Genomic DNA, 24,888 nt, shown 5'->3' with positions numbered 1-24,888 from the left:
GATTTACAGCTTCTGTTCATCCGGCACAGGAGAAACAGTAAAGCATTCACACACACACACACACACACACACACACACACACACACACACACACACACACACACTTCAATATACAGTATATACTGTATATATATATATATATAGTATAGTGTTTATATATAAACAGAGATAAACAAATACAGGAATATGTGCATCACATCAACATTAATCCACCTGCAGTTCTGTTAAACACGACGACATGCTGTACCGAACACACCGGGGGAGGAGGTGATGGGCGTGGTACAGGGAGGGGTACAGGGGAGGGGTACAGGTACACATCAGAAGCGCAGTGATGAAAGGCTCGGGAGGGAAAATCTCATAGCTGCAGGTATTGCTGTGTCGATACGGATTCATTATTGGTTCACCTTTAGGAGCTGCTGACGAGACTGACGAGGAATCCTGCACGACTGATATCAAACATAATATAAATATACCTTCATTTATTAAAATCCATTTGCAGGAGAGGTAAACATGTACCGTCAGGACACGTGCCGATGACACGATGCGTGAATGATCAGCCTCAATGCTGTTATTATTCAGAACGCTCCATTATTTGGATCTATATTATTCTCCTGCGACTCCGCCTTGCTCTGAGCGAGAACACGTGAGCTGTGTTTAGTGCTGCTGGCAGGATTAATCCGAGTCTAGCGCTTCTATGTGAGAGGAACATTGTGCACCTTCCCAAACCCCTCGTTTCGAAACCTTTCTGATAATCGTTACTGTAAGAACGGAACCGAACAAGAACTGTTCTATAAAATCTAGGGTTTGGGGCGCAGTCGGAGCCTCGGATCAGACAGACAACCCACTCAAACCCACTCAGATCCACACAGATACACACAGGTCCAGGAAAGGTCACGGATCATAATCACAAAACCAGAGAAATAAAAGGCTGTGGGTTCATAAGGCCAAAATCATCCTCACTGTGTCATTCAGCTACAATAAAACACCATCAGGATCAGAATTACTGTACAAGATCAAACACATGAATCCATTCATCCAGAGGAACTACAGCACGGCCTCCTCTCTGTAATACTGCACACACACACACATCAGCCAGAACATTAAAACCAGTACACAGTACCAGTCAACCCTCAAGTATCGTGGGCACGGTGGGCAGTAAGCGTGGGCACTGTGACTGGCACAGAAAGGTTCGTACCGGTCGCCACAGCTTCTAATGTTCTGGCCGATCAGTGTATACTCTACACACTCACACACACGTACGTATGTTGTACATACGTTGGAATGTCAGCTGCACATGAATGTACATACAGAAACATTTATAAATATAGCTTATACACATTTTAAATTCCAGTAATTCTATGGAGCTACAGCTGCTGCCTAACACAACCGAAGATTCAGTCAGAGCAGGAGGAATTAAATAAACATTATTAATAATAATAATAATAACACAGCGACACCTAAATATGGGAATAATGGTGGAAACTGGAACAGTTAGGCAGTTGTAGCATAGTGGTTACGATACTGGACTAGTAATCAGAAGGTTGCTGGTTCAAACCCCACCTCTGCCAGGTTGCCAATGTTGGGCCCTTGAGCAAGGTCCTTAACTCTCAATTGCTTACACTATACAAGGTAAGTCGCTTTAAATTAAAGCGTCCGCTAAATGCAGAAAATGTGAATGTAAACGACAGCTGAGGGTTGAATTGAAGGAGGCAGAAACGTGACCTGAATAAAATACGACACTTCTGATATTATATAATATAAATAAATGTGTGTAGATACAGCGCGAGTGCAGAGAGCAGATTCAGCTCAGCACCTACACAACCACACCCACACTCCTCACTCAACATTATTATTATTATTATTATTATTATTATTGTGTGCTTGTTACTGTAGCTGAGATTGTTGCTTCACACACAGAGCAGAAGGAATCACGTGACGTTATAAGGACTGATGGATTATATGAACATGCGTGTTGATGTGCACGTTCCTACAGACCAGAAGAGAAACCGAGCAGAAGGAAACGAGCACCAGAACAAAACTACCCACACTCACACCACCAGCGCTGCTCCTCAAGCTCCTGTTCCACCTCACGCTTCCCTACAGCAGGGCAACACAAACGACGCATCAAAACAAAATATAATAATTAATAAAAACAGTGGCAATCTGGTTCCACTGTGTAACGTAAAGTCTCCACAAGGGGGCGCTCGTGTCCAAGTTCATTTTGTGTTCATGTGCTTGTTAAATTTTGTTTATCTAATTATAATTTTTTTTCTCTGTGACCCATTTTTTGGGCTCAAGACCCACCCAAAGATCCTTGACCCTGCCCTTTACCCCCGGGGGTAAATTGTAAATGTTTAATTTTCTGTTGCTCCATTAATGCAGAACTAATTAAACTCTATATTTAAGTTCAGTTTGGGTCACTTGGCAATGCAAACGACCACTAAATGTGGGACAATGGATTTGAAACTGTACCCTACCGTACCATAGGGCAGGGGTCTGGGTCACGACACTTGGGTGGGTCACAAGCCAAAAGAAATGGGAGAGAAAAACAATAATAAAGTAATAAATAAAATAATAAATAAAATAATAAATAAAATGATAGTAAAATAATAAATAAAATGATAATAAAATAATAAATAAAATAATAAATAAAATAATAAATAAAATAATAATAAAATAATAAATAAAATGATAGTAAAATAATAAATAAAATGATAATAAAATAATAAATAAAATAATAATACAATAATAAATAAAATATTAATAAAATAATAAATAAAATATGAATAAAATAATAAATAAAATAACAATAAAATAATAAATAAAATATTAATAAAATAACGAATAAAATAATAATAAAATAATAAATAAAATATTATTAAAATAATGAATAAAATAATAATAAAATAATAAATAAAATATGAATAAAATAATAAATAAAATAACAATAAAATAATAAATAAAATATTAATGAAATAATGAATAAAATAATAAATAAAATAATAAATACAATAATAATAAAATAATAATACAAGTTAAATAAATAATAAATAAAATGATAGTAATTAAATAAATGAAATTTTTTACCAAACACATAACCACAAAATAAACTTGTACACGAGCGCCTCCTTGTGGAGGCTTTAAGTTACATCTTGTAAACCACAGTGGGACCAGATTGCCACTATTTTTATTTATTACGCTTATTCATTTTGTGTTTCATTTTGATGCTTGTTTGTGTTTTTGGGTCGCGGTAAAATCCTGGACAAAATGCAGGTCGCTTTAAAAAAAGTTCCTGCTGTAGGGAAGCGTGAAGCGGAAACGAGGTACAAACACTTCAGTGTGTTATTATTATTATTATTATTATTAACGATAACCCTTCATCATCTTTATCTTCTTCCTTCTCTTGCAACTGTAACGGTGGTGAAGCGGCAGGAGCGCGGCACCGGGCGGGGCCTAATGCGGCAGAGGAACCAGGATGTCCACGTAGTTGATGGGGAAGAATCCGGACTGGCCGTGGATCATGCCCTCGTACCAGTTGTCGTCGATCTGATTGGTCAGCGTGATGATGTCGCCCTCCTTGAAGCCCAGCTCGCCCTCGTTCTCCGGCTCGAAGTCGTACAGGGCGCGGCAGCACGGCTGATCCAGGGGGGCTACGGGGGGCGCAGAGAGGAAAGCTGGTGGATACAGAGGGGTACAGGTACAGGTACAGGTGAGGTTAGTGATTATAGTGCAGGTACCTGGAGAGCGGGCGGGGGATTTAGCGCTGTGGATTCCTCCGTTCAGGGTTTCAGTGGGCAGCTGGAGCTCCATGCGTGGTTTAGGGACGTACTCTTTCCTGGGCTTACTGGAGGCTTCCTTTATCCTGTACCCCCCCCCCCCCCCACACACACACACACACATACACACGCACACACACACACACACACACACACACGGATATCATTATTATTTATTTACTAGGATTGTAACATCATGTTTTACACACTTTAGAAAATGTAGCTTAAGCGGTTAAGGAACTGGACTAGTAATCGTAAGGTCACTGGTTCAAGCCCCACCACTCACTGCCAGGTTGCCACTGTTGGGCCCTTGTGCAAGGCCCTTAATATCAAACACAGTCATGAACAATTTAGTATCTCCAGTTCACCTCACTTCCACACCTGTACTGTAGGAGGAAACCGGAGCACCCGGACGAAACCCACACAGACACGGGGAGAACATGCAAACTCCACACAGAAAGGACCCGGACCGCTCCACTTGGGAATTGAACCCAGGACCTTCTTGCTGTGAGGCGACGGTGCTGCCCCACACACACTGTAAGCGTAATACCGGGTCCAGTGGTGCCATCTTCCTACAGTGTGTTCCTAATTCCCCTGGCTCTTGTTTTAGGGTAACAGAGGCTGGGCTGTACCCCCACACCTGACTTAAGATTGGGATTGAACCCCATAACCCCATCGCCAGGAAACACAAAGAACAGAAGAGATGGATTAAACAGAGACAAAACTGCACCAGCTACTCAATCCACCACTGAGTTACACACCAAACGCTTATCAGAGGAACCAGACAACGACATTTACATTTTCAGCAATTAGCAGACGCCTTTAATCAAAGTGACCTACAGTATACAGTCTAAGAAATTGAGGGTTAAGGGCCTTACTCAAGGGCCCAACAGTAGCAACCTGACAGTGGTGGGGCTTGAACCAGCGATCTTCTGATTACTACAGCTGCCCTGGACAACCTTGAGACTGAAAGGTGACCATTGCATCCAGCGGAGAACACAGACAGGTACGCTCTTATAGCACTGACCCCCCCCCCCCCCCCACCCCCAGCACCCCCCAAGCCAGCATGAGCATGAGAGGTCGGGACATCACAGCATCTATCACATGACCTGTAATCCTAAATCCATACGTTCCCGAAGCACTAGGATCCGGATCTTTGGAATGTAGAAGCAAACAGGTTTAGGTAAGACAGGTGCATTGTGGGAGCTCGTACCGGTCGTCCATCTTGCTGGAGAGCTGCTGGAGGATGTCGGTCGCCTGCTGGTGGTACTCCAGCTGAGCTTTAACCAGCGCCGCTAACTGACTCACCTGCTCTATCTACACACACACACACACACACACACACACACACACACACACACAGGAGAGAAACCAATCAGACAACAGCATAACAAGAGTTTCCATGCACGCGCGTGTGTGTGTGTGTGTGTGTGTGTGTGTGTGTGTGTGTGTCGTACATCGCTCTCCAGCAGGTTGAACATGCTCTGCTCGGCGATCTCCTTCGACTCGTCGAACTTCTCCAGCGCCTGCTTGATCTCGTCGTCCATCACTTTACCCTGACGCTTCTTCTTGTAGTCGAAGTCCAGACGCCGACCCTCCATCTTCTTCAGGTGGTGCTGCGGGACACACACGCGCACGCACACACACACACACACACAACATCACAGTGATGATGGAGAGGATATAAAGAGAGGATACCTGACCGCTGTCTAAGTAGCGCGTTCGAATAACGTCACTGACTTATTAGAATCCTCTCTACTGAGGCAGCTGATCAGGTAGGTAGTGGGGAGCAGGGCGGGTCGATAGGTTTTTGAACACACCCCTAGTGTCTGTACTGTTACCTGTATCTCTTTGACGTCCTTGTCGTGCAGGTTCTGTAGCGGGTCGATGAAGTTCTGCTTGACCTCCATATCCAGGGCGTCCTTCACCTCTCCCAGTTCACGCATCGCCTCACCTGCATCGATCAGGGCGAAACCTGTGTGTGTGTGTGTGTGTGTGTGTGTGTGTGTGTGTGTGGAAGAGAGGGGGGGGTTAGAGAGATACAGACATGATGAAGGAGTAGATTGTGTGTGTGTGTGTGTGTGTGTGTGTGTGTGTGTGTGGAAGAGAGGGGGGGGTTAGAGAGATACAGACATGATGAAGGAGTAGATTGTGTGTGTGTGTGTGTGTGTGTGTGTGTGTGTGTGGAAGAGAGGGGGGGGTTAGAGAGATACAGACATGATGAAGGAGTAGATTGTGTGTGTGTGTGTGTGTGTGTGTGTGTGTGTGTGTGTGGAAGAGAGGGGGGGGTTAGAGAGATACAGACATGATGAAGGAGTAGATTGTGTGTGTGTGTGTGTGTGTGTGTGTGTGTGTGTGTGTGTGGAAGAGAGGGGGGGGTTAGAGAGATACAGACATGATGAAGGAGTAGATTGTGTGTGTGTGTGTGTGTGTGTGTGTGTGTGTGTGTGGAAGAGAGGGGGGGGTTAGAGAGATACAGACATGATGAAGGAGTAGATTGTGTGTGTGTGTGTGTGTGTGTGTGTGTGTGTGGAAGAGAGGGGGGGGTTAGAGAGATACAGACATGATGAAGGAGTAGATTGTGTGTGTGTGTGTGTGTGTGTGTGTGTGTGTGTGTGTGTGTGGAAGAGAGGGGGGGGTTAGAGAGATACAGACATGATGAAGGAGTAGATTGTGTGTGTGTGTGTGTGTGTGTGTGTGTGTGTGTGGAAGAGAGGGGGGGGTTAGAGAGATACAGACATGATGAAGGAGTAGATTGTGTGTGTGTGTGTGTGTGTGTGTGTGTGTGTGTGTGGAAGAGAGGGGGGGGTTAGAGAGATACAGACATGATGAAGGAGTAGATTGTGTGTGTGTGTGTGTGTGTGTGTGTGTGTGTGTGTGTGTGTGGAAGAGAGGGGGGGTTAGAGAGATACAGACATGATGAAGGAGTAGATTGTGTGTGTGTGTGTGTGTGTGTGTGTGTGTGTGTGTGTGTGTGTGTGTTTGTTACCGAAGCTGGATTCCTCCCCCAGTTCCCGACCGAATCTCTGCATGGCGTCTCCGAGCACGGTCTCAGCCTGGGGGTAACCCGGCCCTTTCTCCTGCCCGCGGATCTTCGACATGGTGTTGATCATACTCAGCTTTGCTCTGGAGGCTTCACACACACACACACACACACACACACACACACACACACACACACACACACACACACACACACACAGTTAGGATTGTGTTAGCTCGATTAGGTTTTATTGCAGCTGTACAACTGCTCCCCCTGCTGTCTGATTGACGCGCCTGCACTAGTGGGAGATGATTTGTGTGCCTCTCTGCAGCCGGGTCAGGAAAAGTCAGTAGGGGAATTGGCTATGATGAAAAAGAAACCCTGCCCCAGCTAGTCAAACTCAGAATCAAACCTGGGTACCAAAGTGTTCTAACCGCGCCCACACTCACCCGGGTTCGGCTGTAGATATTCTGTAGTTTTGGTCATGATGTCCAGCACCGCTCTGCTCGTGGTGTCCACTTTCTACACACACACACACACACACACACACTAAATGTGAGTAAATGTTTATATAGTGGTAATGGAGCCACTGGGACCCTGACCAGGACAAAGCTCTCGGTAAACACGAGTAAATGATTTCGGCTTCTGTCGTTTTTGGGACGGAGGTACCTCACCTTTTCCATTTCTTTGAAGTCATCGTCCAGCTTGGTGCCCTCTGCTCCGCCCACCTTCTCACTGACTTTCTGTAGGAGAACACACACACACACACACACACGCACACACACACACACACACACACGCACACACACACACACACACACACACACACACAGTGATATAACACAGTTATAAATGTATAATGGTGCTGTGATCCCTTTGTTAGCCTACGCTCCTTAAACACTGGGAGGGGGCGTCTATCACACCCTCGGTGTGTGTGTGTGTGTGTGTGTGTGTGTCAGGCGTATATGAGGGATGAGAGTGAGACCAGGCCAGTTTCCATAGCAACGGAAGCCTGGCATTAACATCAAAGTAAAAAAAACAAATAGAGAACACGTCGTTCCATCCATCTATCTGTCTATATCACATGACCTAAAGTATGTGGACGCCGTATACATTTCTAACTGGTGCTTCACTTCACATCAACCATACGGCCACGTAAACGTCACACATGAACACTGGCAGCAGAACCGCTCGTGAAACCCTTGTGGAACAGTCACCAGTGACACCTTCCAACAAGCCAGTGCGTTTGATATGTGGACGGCTAGAACTTCTCCACTCACCCACACAGTCCCAGCTGGACCCCGTGGCCCTATTTTTCAGGCTTGCTGTGGACTAAATGATCTTCACCTGAATGAAGATGCCACACAGCATCCAACGAAGCCAGAGCACTAGCCTCAACCCCAATCAACACCTGTGGGATGAACTGGAATTTCACTTATAAGCCAGAGCTTCACATCACACGACATCCCATCAATCATCGATCGATATCAGGAAGAGAGAAGGGACGAGTATTGATCACAGATCTGCTCCAAAATCCACAACAGTACACAACACACTCATCAGAACTGATCAGAACTGGTCAGAAATGATGTCAATAAACGTCATCATTACTCATCAGACCTGTTAGAACTGAACAGAACTGATCATCATTAAACATCAGGATTACTCATCAGATCTATCAGAACTAAAAAACAGAACAAAACAGAACAAAATCAGTGCACGGCCTGCGTAAAGGGCACAAATTTCCACAGACACACTTCAAAAACTTGTGGCAAGCCTTCCCAGACAGGTAAAATCGCACTTCATGTTAATGGTTTTGAATCTGAATCTTTTAATAATGTAATGTACTGTAGATGGTGAAGTCCATGCGTTAATGCTCCTTTTATAACCAATCATGACAGCATCACCTGCTCTCCATGTCTTTCTGAACTTTTCACAGCATTTCATTTGCTCCTGTCCCAACTTTTTTGGAATCTGTTGAATAAAGTTGATGATGTAAAAGATAAAACCTTTCTGCTCTGTGCTGGTTTATTAGTATCTGGACGCCCGGAGGTGAGAGACGGAACCTGACAGAACCTGAGGGAACGTTCCTGATGTGCCGCTGATGTTCTCACTGGATTGGTGATGGATGATGGGTACGGGGTGGATGGTGCAGTGTGATACACGGCGGTACAGACCAGCCGCGGGCGTGACACGGACTTGCTCGTCAGCGCGTGATTGGTTGAGTGTCGGGGTGCTAACGGAGGCTAATAACCTCGTTCCTCATGCTAACACACACACCCTGATGTGTCTGATACTGAAGGAACTCGGTGGCGTTGCAGGGAGGGGGGGGGGTACAAATTAATACCCATAATACACCTCACCAAAATAAATTGATCTGTCATCTGTAAACAAGCGTAAAGAGGAAAAACCAAACCTGATTACACACCCGACACCCCATCAATCACCGATCGATATCAGGAGGAGAGACGAGTATCTGCTCCAAAATCCACAACAGTACACAACACAGGGGCTGATCATCAATAAATGTCATCAGAACTCATCAGAACTAAACAGAACCGACCAGAACTAAACAGAACTGATCAGAACAAATCAGAACTGATTAGAACTAAACAGAACTGATCAGAACTAAACAGAACTGATCAGAACAAATCAGAACTGATTAGAACAAAACAGAACTGATCAGAACTAAACAGAACTGATCAGAACAAAACAGAACTGATTAGAACTAAACAGAACTGATCAGAACTAAACAGAACTGATCAGAACAAAACAGAACTGATTGTCAATAAACATCAGCATTACTCATCAGACCTGTAACAACTGATCAGGACTAAATAGAACTGATTAGAACTAAACAGAACTGATCAGAACAAAACAGAACTGATTAGAACTAAACAGAACTGATCAGAACTAAACAGAACTGATCAGAACAAAACAGAACTGATTGTCAATAAACATCAGCATTACTCATCAGACCTGTAACAACTGATCAGGACTAAATAGAACTGTTAGAACTAAACAGAACTGATCAGAACTGATTGACAGAAGTGACTGACATGCAGCTCTGACACCACCATCCCTACCGGCATGATGAGTAACTGTTCCCTCTGTCCCCTCAGGTGAAATTCCGTGTTTGTTCACGTTTGTGTGTAAACATGTTGTTTATCTGTTCAGACGGGATTCTCAGTCACCCGGAGGTTTAATGCAGCGGTGATGGAGTCACGCCGCTCACTTTCTGTTCCCACCAGATGACTGATTCTCACCTGTATTTTCAGAGCCACTGAGAGGGCGTGGTGAGCGCCTGATCCGGAGGGAGAGATGTTCTAATCCCCTCCTGTCAGACCCGCAGGAGTTCTACAGAAGAACCGTGTTCTATTGCTTAACTACGTCTCTGTGGGGCTGAAGGAAGCGCATCCAGGGGGGGGGATGTTTGCGTCCTCATTCATGCAAACAGAATGAGGACGCAGAGCCACATGGGTGCAGAGATGAATGATATTTATGAGGGTTTGGAACAACCCCCCCCCCGGGACTCGGGCACTTAGGGTTACGCCACACCTACACACGTTTCCCAATCCTACATTCATTCACTGTCTGTTTTACTACCGCTTATCCTCACACACACACACACACACACACACACACACACACACACACACACACACACACACACACACACACACACACTCATACCTAGGGGGACTTTCCTATCTCCAGTTATCCTGACTGCATGTTTTTGGACTGTAGGAAACTGGAGCACCCAGAGGAAACCCACACAGACACGGGGAGAACATGCAAACTCCACACAGAAAGGACCCGGACCGCCCCATCTGGGAATCCAACCCAGGACCTTCTTGCTGTGAGGCGACGGTGCTACCCACCGAGCCACCGACCTGCCCCCATTACATATTAATCCAAGAAATATCTGAATACCAGAGAAACAAACCCAGGTTCTTGGATGCCTACACTCTCTTCATGCTTCATGCTGTGATCTCAGATGATGTGCTCCTGCTTTAGCTGGAACATCACAGAACCACTGATGATCACATTTCAATCACTATCAAACAGTAAACAATGCAAATACACTTTATGTCCAAAAGTATGTGGACACTACGCATGTTGTATTGGGTATGTGAATGCAGCACTGTTATGATCCTGATGCGTCTCATTTGTAAAAGTTCTGCTGAAAAGAAATGCCATCATTAATCTGGAGAATAAAACTCTCTTTCACACTCAATCACGTCTAAATATTTAAATAAAATCTTCCTAAATGACGTCCTGTCGCTGTTCTAGATCACACTGTACCTAAATCAATTCATTAGAATATAAACACAGCAGGTTCGTGTTTAAAATGAGCCCAACACCCCCCCCCCCCCCCCCCCACCACCACCACCTCCCTCATATAGAACCACACAGCATCATGACAAGCGCCTGACCTATTTACTGTGGTCTGCACCAGCGTTCCTCATCTAGTGAGCGCTTTCAAACTGGTGAGACCCAGAAGTCGTTCACGTCTATTTTTGTCCACTATAGACCTATAGGTGTCAGGTGTACCCCAGACCTGCAAGCATTACAAATGAACCCAATGTGCAGGTGGATTGAAAAAGTGTCAGGAAAATAAAAGCAGTGGCCAAAATAATAGAAACAAACAACCTAACAAATAAAGACAGAAAAACATCCGCAGCCCGAACTGGAGAAAGTGGATGAAACAGGGAGCGAGCAGAATCCAGATATTAGCACTAATCAGTACAGATCAATATTATTCATCACTGTAGGGACTGTATACCAGATGTGTTCTTATCTACTAAGTAGTACGGATCAATTACTTCTGTCACTATTGTTATTTTATAGCTGCTCTGTACTAGCATACTAAATAGTATGGATCAATATCATGATCAAGATTGCTAAATACTAGCCTACTAATTAGTGTGCATCAATTGTTCTGTCACTATAATACAAGCTGATTTATACTAACCTACTAAATAGTATGGATGAATTATGTCACTGAAGGAGAATACTAGCATACTACATAGTGTGGGTCAGTCTAATGAGTGTGCTAGTATGCATACAGTCAATATAGTGACATAAATATATGGCCCATACTATTTAGTATTCTAGTATGCAGCAGCTGTACATACTAACCCATTCTATTTAGTGTGCTAGTACACAGCAAGTATACAGCCAGTATAGTGCGATAAATATGTGGACCCATACTATTTAATATGCTAGTATATAGCAGGTATACAATCAGTATAGTGGCATAAATACGTGGACTCATACTAATTAGTGTGCTAGTATGCAGCAGACATACAGTCTGTATAGTGACATAAATATTTGGACCCATACTAACTAGTATGCTAGTATGCAGTAGGTATACAGTCAGTACAGTGCATAAATATATGGACACGCCTACTAATTAGTATGCTAGTATCCAGCAGGTATACATTCAATATAGTGACATAAATATATGGACCCATACATTTTAGTGTGCTAGTATGCAGCAGCTATACATATGGATCCATACTATTTAGTGTGCTAGTACGCAGTAGGTACACAGTCTGTATAGTGACATATGGACCCATACTATTTAGTATGCTAGTATGGCAAGTATGCAGCAGCTATACATATGGACCCATACTATTTAGTATGCTAGTACGCAGTAGGTATACAGTCAATATAGTGACATGAATAGATGGACCCATACTATGTAGTATGCTAGTATGCAGTATAAACACAGTGAGCTGGGTTTCTGTGAGGATTTGTAAATAATTCGGAGCGCTGTGGTAATCCTGTAAGAGAAGATGGAGATGGAGATGGAGATGGAGGAGGTGATGCCGCCATGTCGGTTCAGTCAGTCCGGTGTCCGTTACCGAGATAAATAAATAAATAAATAAATAAATAAATAAATAAAGCAGCCGGCGCTTCTTACCTGCGTCGCTTTGTGAAATTGCTTCTTGAGGCCGGCCACAGACATTTCCTCACAGGAATAATCGCACTAATTTACGCAGAAATAGAGAAAATCAGTGAATTAAGGTCAGAATGTGTAGAAATGTGTGTTACTGTGCTGGAGGCTCGAGCTGCTCTCGGTAACGGTCCTTCACTCACTGCGACGATCCATCTCCGTGCCGTGACGTCACGAGCCGTGGACGCGCCCCAGCCTCGGGAGCGCGCTTATTTGTTTAACGCTGCAGCGATCTGTACAGCTGATGGACAAAATAACGGAAACAGCACAAATCATAAACTAGGACTAAATCACACAATTATAGCTCTATCACAGATGAGTTATTTACTCTATACACTCTACATTAACAGCATAATGAGTTACAAGAAAGCTATTACCATTAACATGATGATTTGAAGAGAAACGAGGCAACTAACAGAGTGCCAGATAGTAGTTGCCTGAATTGGAAACGGTTGTTACTAAATGAGCACCCTTATGATTGTGGAGCTTTACAGCTGCACCACCATTCAGAAACCGTTTGTATCAAAGGTTGAACATACACCAAGGTATAAAGCACAGAAACCTGGACCCCTGAGCAATGTTTTAGGTTCTGATACATCAGTGTCCTCTACATTTTTATGTTTAGAATAAACAAAATAATGTTTTTAAAGGGCAATGTCTCCTGTCATTCAGGTCCAGTGATTGCTCTTAATGGTTGCATTAAAAAAAGAGACTAACTTCCTGATGATGTTTTCAAAAGTTTGGGCTGTTTTAAAAGCAAGCCTGACTATTAGCCAATCACTACATTAAGTAGAATGTGGAGCCCTGACTCAACAGCTCTGGGATGAACAGGAACATCAACATCAGCACCCAGCCATACAAATGCTGCCATCTTTTTAATAGATGGGCACAAATTCCCATCCACAGACAGACTTCATTCCTAGGACAAAGTGACGTGATTCAAAGCAAATAGTGGCGAAACCAGTCTCACCTTAACCTGATGAAAAGTGAAACTAACAACCAACTACTGTAGTGAACATGACTACACTCCCAACATTAAAACAGAATCGTTCTACAGACAAAAGGTGAGAGTTTATATTTTAAAGCTCTATTTTATTAAAGTTCTGTATCTAATAGAAAATTGTTGTGAATAGTTTGTATTTGTGAAGCACTGAGATGAACAAGACTTTATTTATCATTTATTTCCTGGTAGACTACAAGAAATCTGCGTCATGAATACTGTTAACATTACATCCATAAAAGAACATTTCTAACCTGAATGAGATCAAATGAAATATATGATTTACGGTGATTATAAAATAATAAAGGACTTGTTATTATTTAGATTTTAGCAGGATTTCGACTGAGGTAAAGTTAGTTTCATTTTCAACACTCGTTTGACATTCGGCTTTCCAATCTGTCTCAGTGGTAAAGATTACACGTTATACCTGCTGTGTTTATAACCTATAATCAGATCATCTAGGCAACACACAGCAATCATAGATGTATGTTAAATTTAAGATTTTGGTTAAAAAATGAACACAAGGCGGCTGTTCAAGCTCCCTCTGCAGCGAGCGAGTTTAGGGACCGTCGTAAAACTAACAGAATAAACGTAGGAACTTTCACAGTGCATTTAATTACATAAATAAATATTAAAGTCTAGTATGATTTGATTTGTTGCTGTGAAACTAACTTCTATATACACACATTACTTTCCCTGAGCTACTACAAACCTTATTTTTAGGATTTAGGAGATTTTTTAAATCTATTGAAATCTTGAATTATTTGACTTATTGATGTTAAAATATTTTCTGTGTACACACATCAATACTAATGATTGCATTTATTTTATAATAATTTTATTATATAATAATTATGATAATTAAAGCTATTTTGTATGATTCGATGTACTGATGTAAAACTAAGTTTTGTATACATACATTGATGTCCCTGAACTGCTACAAACCTTATTTTTAGGAATAATTTTTTGTATTAATGTAATATAAATTATGTAATTATATTTAAAAAAAATTGATAATTTGAACCGGCTGGTTCTTGACATGATGCTCCTGTACCCCCTGCCACTGGGCAGCTGTGAGAATAGGCAGTGGCTTGGGTGGGTGGAGTCTTGATCCTCCTGGTCTTCCTTTGACAGCGGGTGGTGTACAGATCTAGGAGGTTCAGCAGGTGAACCCCGGTGATGTGCTCAGCTGTCTGTACGACCCTCTGCAGGGCTTTATTGATTTGTGTGTGTGTGTTACCATGCCCTGATATCCCAGTCTTCATATATTTACTCTCATTCCTGGTGTGGTAAATTTTTCTAAGATTCAACTTTGCACTCAAATAGGAGCATTTTAAAATGTTCATTTTACATTTTACATACATACACATTATATGGCCAAAAGTATTTGGACACCCGACCATAAGCTTGTTGGATGTCCCATTTAAAAAATGAATGGGATTAAAATAGAGTGACCTCTATGTGATCTGTGACTAGTGGGCTAGTGTGATGGAGGGTGAGACTCACCTGAACCCAGCTGTGTCTCCATGAAGAGCGACCGGTCAATAGAAATACCTCCACCTAACTTCAGAGAAGATGAGTGTGGTCTTCCATTGTCTCCAATTCTCACAGCATAATCTGATCAGACTAAATAAATTCATAAAACACTTTATGATCTTCATCTGGTAAAGTCAAGAAAATGGGCTAAATAAGCATCAACTTTAGACAAGATTAAGAAATTCTGATCTTCTGCAGGATAAAGTTTGACTTATTAATGTACAAAGATCCATCAGCGCTCTTTATTTGTTTTGGTTGTGACTAGTGTGATGGATGGTGAGAGAGGAGACTCACCTGAACCCAGCTATGTCTCCATGAAGAGTAACCGGTCAATAAATATTCCAACTAACTTCAGAGAAGATGACCGTCCTGTTGATCTGAGGTCAGTTTGGGCTTGTGGTTTGGTGTCATTTTCTATTCTTTTAGCTTAATCTGATCAGACTAAATACATTCATAAAACACTTTATGATCTTCATCTGGTAAAGTCAAGAAACTGGACTAAATAAGCATCAGCATGAACAACTTAAAATGGCCCAAGGGTATAGACAGATCATCTAGTTGAAGAACAACCTAAACTTTACTAATGCCCAGTAGACATCAACCTTTCATATACCTTTAATATAATATAATATAATATAATATAATATAATATAATATAATATAATATAATATAATATAATATAATATAATATAATTATTGTTCTTTATTTGTTTGGGACTAGTGTGATGGAGGGTAAGAGAGGAGACTCATCTGAACCCAGCTGTGTCTCCATGAAGAGTGACCGGTCACTAAATATTCCAACTAACTTCAGAGAAGAGGATTGTTCTGTTGATCTGAGGTCAGTGTGGTCTCATGGTTTGGTTTGGTTTCCACTCTGAGTGTTTTTGTATAGTCTGCTTTAGGTACAGTCATGTGAATTGGTTAATAAATAGTGTAAATAAGATACTACAACTCCAAAATATAACGGAACCTCACCAACCTTGTTATACATCTTACTGTTTACATTCCATACCAGAGGATTTACCTGAATCTACAGAAATAATTAGCTTAGTTTAGCTGCTGCAATTGGCCCTGTTTGTTTCTGGGGTTTGTCTGTAAAAGGCAGTGCAGCAGGAAGCTCAGTGCTTCAGCCCTATAATACAGCATCCAGAATGGTTCACATTAGGAACTCATCGTGGGTGTTTCACATACATAAGTACCAGTTTGCAAGCTTTTGCTTTAACGTGCCTGGCAAATGCATGGACCCTACAAAATAAAGAGGTGGCTTACCAGTCTTTGGATTATAAGCTTAGGGTTCAGCAGCTACCTTTTCTGAACCAAGGGTCTGTTCTGTTCAACTCAAGTCAAGTCAAATTTATCTGCATAGAGCTTTTTACAATGGACATGTCTCAAAGCAACTTTACAGAATCCAGAACCAACAGACCAAAACCCCCTGATGAGCAGCCAAGACAGTGGCATGAAAAACTCCCTTAAAATGACAAAAAGAAACCTTGAGAGGAACCAGACTCGGCAGGGACCTCCATCCTGCTTGGGTGGCCTGGAGAGTTACACATATGGTAATGTTTAGTACATCAATCAAACTATGTTGGTTATTAAGAGTCAACCTCTGAACCTGAAGAAAAATTAATACACAATAGACCAAAGAGCCACTTAGAGAGCAGCACCCATCTAGCCTAAAACACAGCTTGGTCCTGACCACCTTCAGATCCACCACTGCATTTTCTGACCAGAGTGCCAGGCCGTGTTCTCCAGAAAACATAGATGAAAGCATGGCTTTATTCCTATGACTCTATGAATCTCAATAAAGGTCAGCTTCTGTGGTCTTACTTAGATCTAGGTTCTGTTTTAGAGACCATTTAAAGATGTTGCACTCATCAGATGTCCTGCACACAGTTTTGTAAGAAGATTGATTCACAATAATAATTCTTCGGGACATACAGAGGAAATATCTAAAACCCACAGTATTCTGTTTCTTTGCAGAATGAGAAAAAAGAAACCAGATGAAATTCAGATTCCAGGTATGTGAGATTCTTCCATCAGCATCTGTTAAACAGACAATGTGCAATTTATAATGGACCTCTTTAACAGTGGGGCTTTACCAGCAAATAATATTCTTTATTTTACATAAATACATTTAAAATATGCCCACTAAATGCTGTAAATGTAACTCTTAGTGCCACAATTATTATCAACAACTGCAACCAAACACCTTCCACTGGAGATCAGTCTCTCACATTGATGTGAAGGAAAATTAAGACATTCTTTGCAGAATGCAGCAACTCTGTTGGGTTTAAATCATGACATTGACTTTACCACTCTAAAACCATCATTTTGTTTCCTTTCAACCATTCAGTGTTGGCCTTGTATCAGTCCAGTGTTTTGTGGTGGAACCAGACCTGCCACTGCCCTAACCAGCATAATGTGGTTGATAAAAAATAATGAATTTTCACTGATCATGTTCTTCATTTTTATTTTTAATTAGAGCTGATTGCTGTGTATCAGGAGCAACTCAAAACCAAACTGAACAAAAAATGTAAAGTAATTATCAAAGGAATCTCAGAGCTTGGAAGCTTAGTATGTCTGAATGAGATCTACACGGAGCTCTACATCACAGAAGGTTGGACTGGAGACGTCAATAAAGAACACGAGATCAGACAGATCGAGACCACGTTCAGGAGACCAGCAATGCAAGAGAAACCCATCAAATGCAGCGAGCTCTTCAAAGACACGTCCATCAGAACCGTCCTGACTAAAGGAGTCGCTGGAATCGGAAAAACAGTCTCAGTGCAGAAGTTCATCCTGGACTGGTCTGAAGGAAAAGCCAATCAGGACGTTCTCTTCATGGTTCCACTTCCTTTCAGAGAGCTGAACCTGATGAAGGAAAAACATCTCAGTCTGATGAACCTTCTGCATCGATTTTTCCCAGAACTGAAAGAGGTAGATGTGCTGCACTGTGATGCCTACAAGGTCGTGTTCATCTTTGATGGTCTGGATGAGTGTCGACTTCCTCTGAACTTCCAGAACAACAAGATCTTGATGGATATTAAGGAACTAGCCTTGGTAGATGTTCTGCTGACAAACCTCATCAAGGGAAACCTGCTTCCTTCTGCTCATCTCTGGATCACCACTCGACCAGCAGCAGCCAATCAGATTCCTCCTGAGTGTGTAAGCCAGGTAACAGAGGTACGAGGGTTTAACGACCCTCAGAAAGAGGAATACTTCAGGAAGAAGATCAGTGATCCGAACATGTCTAATAAAATCATCTCACATGTTAGGGCTACAAGAAGCCTCCACATCATGTGTCACATTCCAGTCTTCTGCTGGATCTCAGCTACTGTCCTGGAGAGAATGCTGGGTGAAGCAGAAGGTGGAGAGATCCCCAAAACTCTGACTCAAATGTTCACCCACTTCCTGATCTTTCAGCTCAAACACAAGAACCGAAAGTACCATGGAAAATGTGACCTAGATCTTCACCAGACCAGAGAGACGATCCTGGCGCTGGGAAAACTGGCCTTCCATCAACTGGAGAAAGGAAACCTGATCTTTTATGAAGAAGACCTGAGAGAGTGTGGCATTGATGTCAGAGAAGTGTCAGTGTACTCAGGGGTGTGCACCCAGATCTTCAGAGAGGAGTTTGGTCTTCACCTGGGGAAGGTCTTCAGCTTTGTGCACCTGAGCGTTCAGGAGTTTCTGGCTGCTTTATTTGCATTTAACTCCTTCATCAATAAAAACATAAAACAAACTGATGATGTGCCTGGTTCTTCAAAAACAATGTCTGAGTTCCTAATGAATGCAGTGGACAGAGCCTTACAGAGTGAGAATGGACACTTGGACCTTTACCTTAGATTCCTTCTGGGTCTCTCACTGGAATTCAATCAGACTTTTCTACAGGATCTACTAACACAGACAGGAAGCACTTCTCAAAGCACAGAGAAAACAGTCAGGTACATCAAGGAGAAGATCAGTGAGAATCCTTCTCCAGAGAAATCCATCAATCTGTTCTACTGTCTGAATGAACTGAACGATGATTCTCTGGTGCAGGAAGTCCAAACGTACCTGAACAGAATGGATTACAGTTCTCTCAGAGGAGCCAAGCTCTCTCCTGCTCAGTGGTCGGCTCTGGCGTTTGTGTTGCTGACCTCAGAACAAACGCTGGATGAGTTTAATTTAAGAAAATATGATAAATCAGATGAAGGTCTTCTCAGGCTGTTGCCAGTGGTCAAAGCTTCCAGAAAAGCTCTGTAAGTAATAAAAAAACCCCAAAAATTATTAAAATACCTTTAACAAAAAAGTCAATGATTCCAGGACTGCTGCTTAGCTTCTAATGTGCCAGCTTCATTTTCCACCCTTGGTTACTGCCTTTGTGGATCTACACTCTTGGTCCATAGAAACTTCCTCCTTAAAACACATCAGTAGGTAGATTGGTTACTCTAAATTAAAAGAGAATCAGTGAGTGGGAGACGTTTGTTTTACATACTGGTGCCTCGTCCAGGATGTAGTCTTGCCTTTTCTTTATTGATGACAGAAAAGAACAACCACCACCCTGATGACAATAAAACACTTATTATCATTGTGCAGAGCATCATGTTCCTTGTTGTACGTGGTTCACTGGCTTTCAGTAATGATCTCTAGTGTCCAGTGGAAGGTAAGGTGATGAGGTGATGTTTCTTTGGAACCCAGTGTACATCACAACCAGGGCTGTGGTGGTTCCAGCTGGTCACAAGGCTGGAATTCATCCTGGACAGGGCACCACTCCACCTGAGGGCAAGGCACTAACCAGAGGCAAGTTTAGAACCCAGGTCCTCAGTTCTTTGGTGCTACCTGCTGGACCAACATATTGCCCCTTATGTTAATTTAGCAAAACTTAAATTATCTTTCGGTACATTCTCTACTGGCTTGGTAGTTAGTGAGACTTAATTTGAGACTAAGTGAGACTAGTCTTTCTTTTTCCAGTCTTTTTTCCATCCAGTATTTTTATTTTGTTTGCAGGCTGTTTCGTTGTAATCTCACAGAGAAAAGTCGTGAAGCTCTGTCCTCAGTTCTCATCTCAAACTCCAACCTGAAAGAACTGGACCTGACAGGAAATGATCTGCAGGATTCAGGACTGGAGCTGCTCTCTGCTGGACTGAAAGATCCCAACTGTAAGCTGGAGACACTGAAGTAAGTAAAAGTTAATGTAAATCACACACTTCAGGCTTTCAATTCCTCAGGACTGTAACTATGGTCCAAATACTTGCTCTGTACCCAAGATTGGTTCAGGGTTTGTTTGGGGGAGGGCACCATAATTGTGGGATTGTGATTTTAATTCACACAGTTTTTCCAAGGCCTTCTGAAGACCTGCGTGAGTGGAGGGTTGAATCACAATGCGGCCGCAGATTGTACATGTGTCTGAGGGCGGTACGGTGGCTAAGTGGCCCACAGTCCAAAGACGTGTAAGTGAGGTGAACTGGAGATAGAAAATTGTCCAAGACTGTGTTCAATATAACCTTGTGAACTGATGAATCTTGTGTAATGAGTAACTACCGTTCCTGTCATAAATGTAACCAAAAGTGTAAAACATGACGGTACAGCGTCACAATCTGGAACAAAGAAGGAAAATCAAGAGAAAAGAAAGAAAAATGTGCAAAGACTGTTTGCCTTAAAATGCCATAAAATGATGGTTGATGGGGTGTTCTTGGCTTTAGATGAACCTTCTTCTAATAATTACAGACTTGAAATGAACAGTCTGATACCTTCTTGTTTCTCTCCCAGGTTGTGTGTGTGTAATCTCACAGAGAGAAGCTGTGAAGCTCTGTCCTCAGTTCTCAGCTCAAACTCCAACCTAAGAGAACTGAACCTGACGGAGAACGATCTGCAGGATTCAGGAGTGGAGCTGCTCTCTGCTGGACTGAAAGATCCCAACTGTAAGCTGGAGACACTAAAGTAAGTTCCTCTATGATGATGCTGCATTTGCTGGAGCTTCTTTTGCCACTTTCTGCTTCCTGCATTAAAGCTGGAGGATCTCAGCTCGCTTCCTGCTGACTGTTCATTTTTAGGTTGGAATCTTGGATCATGTTGACACTGTTGGGCCCCTGAGCAAAACTCACTTTGAATGTAAATCCATTTTCTTCTCCAGTGTGGCTCTGTGTAACCTGATGAAGAAAAGCTGTGCGGTTCTGTCAGAGGTTCTCGACTCAAACGTCTCCAGTCTGAAAGAGCTGGACCTGAGTGATAACCAGCTGCAGGATTCAGGAGTGAAGCTTCTATCTGCTGGACTGCAGAATCCACACTGTAAACTGGAGCTGCTGAGGTGGGTTACTGGGTGGAATGCAGGACTGTAGATGGTGGAGGTAAAACCAGGATCCATACAATTATTTGTGCTCTCTGGTGACCTCTGGCCACCTAGTATGCACCATCTCCAGCCCCTTGGTGCATCCTTTACCCGGGCAGTGGTGGATGCTAACAGAAAGCTTGTAAGGGTAGTATAGGCTTGTAGTTACAAGGTTGTTTCCTCTCGGCACAGCTGAATTAAACTGTAGATTTAAAACTTGATCTCAGCCAGTGGTCCAAATGTCCAAAAGTCCAAATACTGATATGTACTCGAATCCAAACGTACGGTTAGTTCCATGTAATCAGTGCACTAAATATGACCAGGTACTATGAATGGCTTAACTTGGACACATTTCCTGATATGAAAAAGCTTCCAAGATCTATCTGAGTGAAATTCGAGCCGCAGACTAAACTGACTCGGAATCTGCAAGTTCACGAACTTCAAATGGAATTGAACTCTTCAACTGAACTTTGGAAGGTTTGGGTTTCTGGTGGATGTAGCCCATGACAAATGAACTCCTTCCAAAATCATGTGATACCTACAGTACCTAATGCTTATCTCTCCCTACCATGAAAATTAACCACTTGTGGTCGCTAGAGGGTGCTATAGGCTCAATTTGAGAAGAACCTGCTGTGTTTTGGAACTTATGGAAGAACCCAGGGTTAACGTAGAGCAGGGGTGTCAAACTCATTTTCACCAAGGGCCACGTCTGCATCATGGTGGCCGATTGTAATGTATCCTGCTGTGATTGCAGTCGCCTTTTCATTCTTGGACACATTTTGTGTTTGGTGTCAAAATGCCAAATTTATGATGTGGAAATCATTATTAAAAACTAAAAAGTACCATTCCTAACAAAAAGATAAACGATTAGGCATGCTATACATGTTCGTTATATATTCATATATTGTTGCTATGGCTATTGAGCCTAATGTAATTCCAAACACTATACTTTGATTCAAAAGAGAGAAAGCAACAGGGAAAGGATTCACACAAAGATGTATAATAATAGGAACAGTTATAAGAATAATAATTATAGATAAGCAATGTAAAATGATTGTTGTTCTTTAGAAGAATGAAAGCTTTGGAGGTTGAGGAGTAAGTAATGCACAGATACCTGTACACACCTGTACACACAGCTCGTGACTGGAGTAAATAAAGGTGCACGTTTGTGTGGTTTATACTGAACTTTATACTTTGTTTTTCTCTCTTTGTAGGTTAATAAAGTGCCACATGACAGATGAAGGTTGTGCTGCTCTGGTTTCAGCTCTTACATCAAACCCCTCGTCACGTCTGAGAGAACTTTATCTTAGCTACAATGATCTCGGAGGTTCAGTGGTGAAGCTGCTCTCTGGTCTACTGAACCATCAGAACTGCAAACTGGAGAAACTGGAGTGAGTTACTGGTTCGGAAACGACCCCATCAGGGTCCAGCATGATTGTGACGAACCAAGCACCACTGAGATGGGTGTTAGATTATTAGCTTATTAGGTTCCTTTTGCGGCTCAGTACATGTATTGAGACAGTCGTAACCCAGAGGGAAGCGCTTTGGGTCAATAATCGGAAGGCTGCGGGTTCAAATCCTGGCTCTGCCGTGCAGCCATTATTGGGTTCCTAAGTAAGGTCCTGAACCCTCAGGGGGTTTCAAAGATGCTGGGATATGTATATAAAGAACTTCATTGTACTCTACAGGTGTAGATTTATATATGACAAATAAAGGTGTTCCATATATTTGTATTTGGACCCACCCCCTTCATTTCCCAATCTAGTCATATCCGATTCCCATCTGTGAATCAATCCACTGCCGCTTGCACAAACCCCGATCTGATCAGGAGTCCAGTGTCCAGTCTGGGGCCACTTCTTATCACCTTTCATTGTTGGGTTCCCACACAGAGCCGTATCGTGTACGAAGAGCCACGCTGAGCCTCATGTGACCCCCCCTCCCCACCTTCCCTCCCTTCAACACAGCCAGTTGTGTTTTTGTGGTCACCCGGCCAGGTCAGCGGCTCTGCTGAGATTCCAACTTACAAGTTCTAACACTCCGCAGTGGTGTTAGCCATTATCAATCTACTGCGCCAACTGAGCCTGAATGTGTTGCTGATGTTACAGGCAGTAAAAACGTTCCGTAAACATGACATAGCGTCCTAATCCCAACTCTCTTCTGTTTTGCAGGGTGTCTAACTGCAGAATTCCAGGTGAAGATTGTGCTGCTCTGGTTTCAGCTTTGAGATCAAAATCATTACAGATGACACAACTGATTCTGTAACAGGGCAGGGTCAGGTGTATCAGAAAATGAACCCAGTTTATATTATGCTTAACTGGGCCGAGTCTGGGCCGAGCAGGTTGCCAACAGAGGAGCCAGCGAGAGAGAAACCCTGACTAGCAACGATTCTCAGCTCAAGGAACCTATAGAGTGAACAGTTTGTGCCTTTTCTACCCCTGTACACACCAACAAACAAGGAGAGTCAGAAGAGAACTGCTGAATAAACCGACCAGTAAAGAAACCAGAGGGTAACTGGTGTAATAGTACATGCCTCACATGCAGAGGAAGTGCTATATGGACACTGTGTGGGTTCTACACTAATGTACTGTATACACAATATAATATATAAAAGTCTAGAAATAGAGTGTTTTATTTATTTTGTGCAAACTGTGTTCTATGTGTCTGGAAAAAGGCAAAAAAAAATCTTTTAGCTTTTCTATTTATTTAAAGTTGATGCCAGTCAGTGTGACCAGAGTCACTAGATATAAATAAATTCTGTAAATATCTTGTGTTGGTGTAAATACGTCTTTATATCCTCATGTCTGTTATGTGTTTTCTTTACTTGCACCAAGTTATGTAGCTCTTATAACTTAATTGTATGCAAAAGTGCTAAACATGACAATAAAGTCTGAGTCTAAAAAGCAGAAGAATGTAGTTATTGTGTTAAATCCACGTTGTTCTTGAGAATGATTCTGGAATGATGTGTGTTATTAGAAATTCTCATAAATATAGAAGATACACAATAAACAATCATTTTAAATATGAAAATGCATGGTTACCCCTGGGGTGGCACAGGTGGCTCTGTCGCCTGACAGCAAGAAAGTCCTGGGTTTGATCCATTCTGTGTGGAGTTTGCATGTTCTCCCCGTGTCTGCGTGGGTTTCCTCCGGGAGCTCCGGTTTCCTCCCACAGTCCAAAAACATGCAGTCAGGTTTACTGGAGACACTGAATTGCCCTATAGGTGAATGGGTGTGTGTGTGTGTGTCTGCCCTACGATGGACTGGCGCCCCGTCCAGGGTGTTACTGTGTGCCCATTGATAATAATAATAATAATAATGATA

The 24,888-nt window shown here is 42.5% G+C and overlaps 3 protein-coding genes across 4 annotated transcripts in view; 1 reads left to right on the top strand and 2 right to left on the bottom strand.

Annotated features, from left to right (window-relative positions):
- LOC134333832 (NLR family CARD domain-containing protein 3-like) overlaps nt 1-24,888 on the bottom strand; it is a 560,375-nt gene that overhangs the window by 519,139 nt on the left and 16,348 nt on the right. The gene's annotated exons all lie outside the window — the stretch shown is intronic.
- On the bottom strand, nt 3,160-12,850 carry sh3gl2b (SH3 domain containing GRB2 like 2b, endophilin A1). Of its 2 annotated transcripts, XM_063015397.1 has the most exons (9): nt 12,689-12,850; nt 7,434-7,502; nt 7,209-7,281; nt 6,766-6,909; nt 5,618-5,751; nt 5,234-5,392; nt 4,990-5,093; nt 3,738-3,862; nt 3,160-3,650 (listed from the first exon to the last, which is right to left on the bottom strand). In XM_063015397.1, the coding sequence occupies exons 1-9, from the start codon at nt 12,731-12,733 to the stop codon at nt 3,454-3,456; spliced, it is 1,050 nt and encodes a 349-aa protein (XP_062871467.1). In that variant the 5' UTR covers nt 12,734-12,850; the 3' UTR covers nt 3,160-3,453. The 2 variants fall into 2 exon arrangements, with proteins under 2 accessions (XP_062871467.1, XP_062871466.1); XM_063015396.1 differs by having other exon boundaries at nt 3,160-3,862.
- Nucleotides 15,557-24,417, top strand: LOC134333385 (NACHT, LRR and PYD domains-containing protein 12-like). The gene is made up of 9 exons (XM_063015354.1): nt 15,557-15,639; nt 15,980-16,096; nt 17,239-17,276; nt 17,741-19,499; nt 20,248-20,418; nt 21,010-21,180; nt 21,374-21,547; nt 22,783-22,959; nt 23,737-24,417. The coding sequence occupies exons 1-9, from the start codon at nt 15,572-15,574 to the stop codon at nt 23,828-23,830; spliced, it is 2,769 nt and encodes a 922-aa protein (XP_062871424.1). The 5' UTR covers nt 15,557-15,571; the 3' UTR covers nt 23,831-24,417.

The sequence above is a fragment of the Trichomycterus rosablanca genome, chromosome 19 (genome assembly GCF_030014385.1).
Source record: "Trichomycterus rosablanca isolate fTriRos1 chromosome 19, fTriRos1.hap1, whole genome shotgun sequence".
NCBI lineage: Eukaryota > Metazoa > Chordata > Actinopteri > Siluriformes > Trichomycteridae > Trichomycterus > Trichomycterus rosablanca.
This window is presented reverse-complemented; position numbering and strand designations above follow the sequence as displayed.

Bases quoted from the DNA above. Each gene is read 5' to 3' on its own strand.
- LOC134333385 (XM_063015354.1), top strand. From the start codon at position 15,572: ATGAAGAGTAACCGGTCAATAAATATTCCAACTAACTTCAGAGAAGAT. The intron at 20,419-21,009 runs GTAAGTAAAAGT...TTTCTCTCCCAG, and splicing joins TGTAAGCTGGAGACACTGAA to GTTGTGTGTGTGTAATCTCA. The intron at 21,548-22,782 runs GTGGGTTACTGG...CTCTCTTTGTAG, and splicing joins TGTAAACTGGAGCTGCTGAG to GTTAATAAAGTGCCACATGA.
- sh3gl2b (XM_063015396.1), bottom strand. From the start codon at position 12,733: ATGTCTGTGGCCGGCCTCAAGAAGCAATTTCACAAAGCGACGCAG. The intron at 7,282-7,433 runs GTGAGGTACCTC...GTGTGTGTGTAG, and splicing joins ACTTCAAAGAAATGGAAAAG to AAAGTGGACACCACGAGCAG. The intron at 3,863-4,989 runs GTACGAGCTCCC...GGGGGGGTACAG, and splicing joins TCCAGCAAGATGGACGACCG to GATAAAGGAAGCCTCCAGTA.